This window comes from Mandrillus leucophaeus, unplaced genomic scaffold (assembly GCF_000951045.1).
Source record: "Mandrillus leucophaeus isolate KB7577 unplaced genomic scaffold, Mleu.le_1.0 Scaffold398, whole genome shotgun sequence".
Lineage (NCBI taxonomy): Eukaryota > Metazoa > Chordata > Mammalia > Primates > Cercopithecidae > Mandrillus > Mandrillus leucophaeus.
Window position 1 is genome coordinate 1,357,913 of NW_012104231.1, and position 5,972 is coordinate 1,363,884.

General features: G+C 60.9%; 1 protein-coding gene across 1 annotated transcript in view; it reads left to right on the forward strand.

Moving 5' to 3' along the window:
- The window catches only part of VAV2 (vav 2 guanine nucleotide exchange factor), a 278,878-nt gene that overhangs the window by 227,008 nt on the left and 45,898 nt on the right, over positions 1-5,972 (forward strand). Inside the window, exons 7-9 of the mRNA XM_011991542.1 lie at positions 1,562-1,576; positions 2,635-2,733; positions 5,570-5,754. Coding sequence (XP_011846932.1) covers positions 1,562-1,576; positions 2,635-2,733; positions 5,570-5,754 — 299 coding nt within the window. The remainder of the gene's footprint in view (positions 1-1,561; positions 1,577-2,634; positions 2,734-5,569; positions 5,755-5,972) is intronic.

Here is a 5,972-nt window from a genome sequence, read left to right on the forward strand (position 1 = left end):
GTCTAAAGCACGCATCATTTTCCCCCTTTGTGTGGAGAGTGATGAGACCAATATTGGCCCAATTAGCCAGCTGTGCGTCTTTTATGTGTGGAGGATGTTTATTTCCCTGCAGGCAGTGGCGAATAATCTCTCGGATGCCAGTTTCCTCCGCGTGGGTTTATTGCCAGCAGCTGCTGTGTGGAAGGTTGGGGATCCAGCAGAGCTGGAATGGGGAGACAGGGACCTGGTGGGGCAGGTCACAGGCCCTCGGACCCCCAGGCTCCCAAGAATGGGCAAGATGCCACTTGCCAACCGTGGAGGCTTTTGATGCCACTGGCTTTCCCTGAAGAAATGGGAAGTTTCTCAAAAAGCTGATCTCAGTGTTTTCTTTTAGTGTGGGAGGAACCAGCTGGTGGCGGAGAGGCAGAAAGCCGGGGAAACAGATCCCTAAAGAGGCCTTGCCCGGAGGCCTTGCCCAATCTGCTGGCATGCTGCTGGGAGAGACAGGCAGGTGCAGGGCTGGGGGTCTCACAGCCCCCAAACTGACTCAAGAGCAGGTTTCTCTGCTTGTCCCTGAAGGGTCTTGAGCTGAGTTTTGTTCCCCGCCATTACCGGGGGGTCTCCCCCCAGGGATGATGGCCCTTTGTGGAGGCAGCAGGGCCTCCAGTTTGCCTTCCTGGGGAGCCTGGCTGGGCAGCTGTTAGGGCTGGAAGCCTGAGCCATGGCCCTGCTGCTGGGGGCTCCCCTCACCTCCCCAGAGCTGGCCTGAGAGGTCCCAAGGTGGCCGGCGAGCCGTCTGGACTTGGGAATAAGCTCTGACTGGTCAAGGCCGGTTCCCTCCCCAAGTCGTTTGAAAGCTGGGCATCCTGCGGGTAAACTTAAGCAGGTGGGTGCATTGGTTGTGTGGGGGATCCTGGCCCTGGATCACGCAGGCCCTCTCTCTCAAGACCCCCATCCATGCCTGGCGAGAGTGGGTGCTCCCTGGAGCCCGCTGCTGTCCCTGGTTCTGAAGAGGTCTGAAGAGGTCTCAGACCTCTTTGAGAAAACATGTGAAGGGACATGGAGTGTCCACAGAACCTGCCAGGCTGGGTAACAGTGTTGCCTGTGTCTGGGGTGGAATGCACCCTGCTGTCAGGCTCTGCATAGTGTCCTCGTGCCCAGCGCTGGTCCCGCTGGTCTCGAGCTGTCCAGTCTATCCAGGCAGGGGTGGGGAGCAAGGGGCAGTTCCTGCTTCCTACCAGGGTCCTCTGAGATAAAACAGCTGCTTCCATGTCCTTCCCTGTCATGTCTGGAGCTCTCCGAACAGCCCCAGTAGAAGGTAATAGAGTTGGTGACTTCCCCAAAGGAAAAGCCAGAGGATGGCAGGTGCCACTTCCAGAGCCTGGGTAGGGGATCTGCTGTGGAGGCTCTGGCCCCTGAGCTGTCACCCTGCCCAGCTGGGCAGCACGAGGGGCTGTGATGTGGCTTCGGGTCTGTTGGCTGGTTGTGGGGTGGTGTTCCTGATGTCCCAGGCTCAGGTTGCAAGGACAGTGTGGGCCCTGCTAACTGGCACTGTTTCTGGTTTCTTTCTCCACGCTTGCAGATTAGATACATGCAGGTGAGTGGCCTGGAAGGGGAGGTTGGGGACGTCCTGCCTGCGCCGTCTTCTTGACCTTTCAGGGAGGTCTCAGACCTCTCTAGAAAACTCGGGAACCTGCCCCCAGGGAGACATGGTCAGGCACACGTGACCTCAGGCATCACAGACCCTTAGCACCCCCGTGGTCCTGTACCCCATCTTGCATGTTGCCTTAGAGATCTGCAGCCTGGCAGACCCCAAGGGGACCCTTGGGGATTTCTTGGAGGATGATGATGGTCTTAGGGCTGACACAAGTGCTGTGGGTCTCAGCACCATTTCTCCAGAGCCTTCTGACAGATGTGGTTCACCCAGCCTAACAGAACCTTCAAGATAGTGCTGGGAAAATCCCCCACTGCCCCACAGTGACCCCACCTGTCACCTCACCCTGGACCACTGGCCAGGCAACCTCTGAAGAGTCCGGCCCCGGCCACATTCCACCAGTGGTGGGGGCAGGCCCTGCTCTGGAGGAGGCCCCAGGGACCCTGCTGGTGGAGGTGAGGTCATCTCAGACCTCCTGGCTAGAAACCGGTGGACACTTGGGGAAGAGTCCAGCCTGCAGGTGGCTGGTACTGAGACGTGCAATGTCTCAGTGGATGTGGTCTGCATGGAGTTGAGCACACAGTCTGCTGTATAGGGAGGACTTATGCACGCAGTAGGTGCTTTAGCCACTCACTCCTGCTCCTGTGTGGGAGGGGATAGCTTCTGCGGCCCTCACCCCAGTCTGGCGAAGAACTGAGATTCAGAATCAGAGGAGTAGGAGCCTGGGATTATAGAAGCCTCTGCCTCCAAGCCTTCCTTGGCACTGTCCCCATGTCATGTCCCCTCCCCGTGCCTCAGTTTCTTCATCTGCAAAATGGATGCGAAGGGGTTGGCCCTCTCTGTCACCCATCCGGCTGCAGCACTGCACACTCAGTGACCTCGTGGGCAAACCCGAGGAGGTGTCCTCGTGTGCGGAGGTGTCCGGGTGTCACGGTGCAGACGTGCAGGTGGCGGCTGGCTGGGCTCATGGGGTCCTGCTGACACCCCCTTCCCTCCTCTAGAAAATGAGCATGACTGAGGATGATAAAAGGAACTGCTGCCTGCTGGAGATCCAGGAGACCGAGGCCAAGTACTACCGCACCCTGGAGGACATAGAGAAGGTGAGGGCGGGCGGTGGCTGCCGGAAAACGGCAGCGGCCACTGTGGTCACTGCAGGGCCACCCATCCCCTGGGAGTGCATTCCGGAGGCAGGGCCACAGGGCCTCTCTGACAGGCGAAGGAGATCTGGTGGCCCTCCCAGCTCTGCCTCCAGGTATCCCCTGCCCAAAAGGAGGGTGCCCTCTCCTTTCCTCTGCAACCCCTGAAGCCCCAGCCTGCGCCTGACCCTGCCCCTCCTCCGAGCCTAATCGGGGTGGGATTACGGCTTCAGCTCCTGAACATTGCTCTAAGGCAGGCACTGAGCTAGCTCCTCATGTATTCCTCCCGACCCCACCTAGAGCTGCTCCCCAGCCTCTCCACCCTCAGCCTCTGCCTCTGTAAAATGGAAGACAGCTCCCATGGGGAGCTGGGAGTGTCCTGCACAAGGCGTGGTCGGGGCTAGTGACCAGAGCTGCAGACTCCAAGCTCCTTGCCCAGCTGTTCCACTCTGGTGCATCTGAGTCCTCTCCCGCTGGCCTGCTGAGCTCCTAGAGGGCTGAGGATGGGCCTTCACCTGCCCTACCCGACTCAGGCCTCCTGTAGGCACCTGATCGGCCTGGCTCTGGGACATTTCCCCAGCACTTCTGAGTCTTCATTGCCAACTGCTAGTGTTTACTGGGGAGAAAAACCAACCTTGTTTTTAAGCTGGAGTCTCTTTTCTATCCTCCGGTTGTGGTGTGGGGTCCAGGGTGGCCGTGGTGCCTCCAGCCAGGAGACCTGATCTGCCCGCTTTGACCCAGGCTGGCCTTGCTCCATCTGGGCCCCCTCCATCTGCTGCCCCACCCTCTGGTCCTTGGCCAGTGGCCTTTCTGCACACACATCTGTACATCCTGGCCCAGGTCCTTCCAGCTCCCTTGAAGCCCTGCTCATGCCCTGGCAGAGTCCCGCCCCTTCCGAGAATCCTGGCTCTGAGGTCGACCTCTGCTGGGGTCCTGCTGGCCTCTGCGTCCCTCCACGGCTGAGTGCTGCCTCAGAAAGCAGGAGGGCTCTTGGGGTCTGTCTCCACCCTGCCTGGGGCTGCCACCTGGGTGTGTTTGCTTGGACGATGCTCTCTGCATCACGGGGTGCCCAAGGAGTGGTCCCACAGCTGGGCTTAGAGGATGCCTGCAGAGCTGCTTGGCCACCCTGACCAGGAGCCACTCAGGGAGCAGGAGAGGAGAGGGTGGCAGGGCCTCCCCGGGCCTCCAGAGCAGGGTCGGCAGCCTCACACGTCCTCGTTTTCACTTCACATCCCGCCTGAGGCTGGGACTGGAGGACTCTGTTCCACAGCCTGCACCCCCGCCGGCACTTCTCCAGATGGAGAGCGTCCCTTTTGATGACAGTTTTGGGGTCGTGCTCAGGAGCACAAGCTCAGCGTTTGAGTGCTGGGTGGGGACCACGGCCCTGTCCATCCAGAGAGTCCCCGTGGGTGATGGCCCTGCCTCCTGGGTCTCAGCCCCTCACCGCAAGCCAAAACCCCAACGCCCACCTCAGGGCAGCCATAGTGCCCACGTCCACCCTGTGTATGAGTGGCCATCACAGGACTCTGCCCCCGTCATGCTGGGAGCATTAGAACCTTTACCCCCACACACCTCCCTGCCCTGAACTCACCCCCAGAGAATGGAGCCCGATGTGGCCAGAACACAGGTGTACCCCAGTAAGCATGGAGCACCCCAGTGTGCCTGCCTCGGAGCTGCCCCAGGGACCCTCCCCAGCAACCGGGAACCTGAAAAGGGGGGCGAACGCAACAAGGGGGCAAGGGGGGAACTCCCCCCTCCAAAAACAAAAGAACCCCCCGCCGCCGGGGCCGAACCCCGCCGAAAAGGCCGCCGGCCTCAATAAACCGGAAGGAAAGGGCCCGGCCCCCCCCACCCAAGCCCGGCCCCGGGCCCCAAACCCGCAACGGCCAAAAAAGGGCCGCCGGCCCCCAGGGCCTTGGAGAGCTGCACCCCTGCAGCTCCGCTGTGGCTCGTGCTGGCCGGAAGGAGGAGCCCCCACCCCTCTCTCCACGGTCTTTGGATTTAGGAGCCAGGGTAGCAGGTTTCTGAGCTCCCCTTGTCTGCGGGTGAGGGCAGCACTGACGTGCATGGCTGGAGGCACGGATGACCCTGAGAATGTAAATGACGTTTTTGTCAGCGGCCAGAGAGAAACGTGTCCCTCCACCCCTTTGAGCAGACCCCCCCGCCCGTCCTGCGGGTGTCTGAACGCAGTCATAGAAAGGCAGTTCCCCATGCAGAGTCACCCTGACGTGGTTAGCAGAGCAGGGCGCTCGCACGAGGCTCCGGCAGCCACGCGTGGGTGGGCTTCCTCCAGGGACACGCTGCTCCTGGCCCTTCCTCCTGGCCTGGTGGCCACAGGTGCCAGCAGCGCATGCGGTGGCTGTGTCCTGCCTCCCTGGGCATCTCATTAGCTGCAAGGGTAGGCTCTGGTCACTCTGCCCTGGATGAGGCTGGCTTGGACCCCAGAGCTTCCTGTAGTCTGTGTCTCTGACCCAGAGTTCATCTGGCCTTGAGCTGTGGTCCGGATGGAGGACCACAGACAGAAAGAGGCCTGGGGTGGGGATGGGGGTCCTGGGGTGTGGCCTGGACACAAGGGTACTGCACTGTGCCGCCCCACTCTGTCTGCAGAGCCTGTCCTGAGTCGGCCGCTGTGTATCAGATGGGCTGATGCGGGCTGAGGGCGGCTTCCCTCCCACACGTACTGGCTCTTCTGTGCGCCATTGCCATAGAATCTTCTACCGGAATCACACCCTGGCATGCACAGATATGTGGGGTGCAGGCCCAGCACCCGGGCCCCTCATCCCCTTGACAGGAACTACAGAACCACAAGCGTGCCTTAAGGGTGGCACTCCAGTCTAGCCTTGGGTGGGCCTGGCCAGGCACTCACGGCTCTTTTTCAACCCAGGACCTGATCAAGGTGCATCACAGCTTCCTGAGGGCCATCGACGTGTCCATGATGGTGGGGGGCAGCACGCTGGCCAAGGTCTTTCTCGATTTCAAGGAAAGGTGAGTGGCTGCTGGCCCTCTGGGGCTCCTTGGCCCCTCCCTGTCTGCGGGAGAGTTTATGCAAGTGGAACTCTTGGGTTTTGGGGTGTCCCGAGACAGGGGCTGCCCCCTCTGGACACCATCCTCCCTTGTTGAGAATGCCATCCACCCCGAGCCGCAGCCTGGTTGATGGAGAGGATGCAGAGCCAGCCTGAGCCGTAGCCTGGTTGATGGAGAGG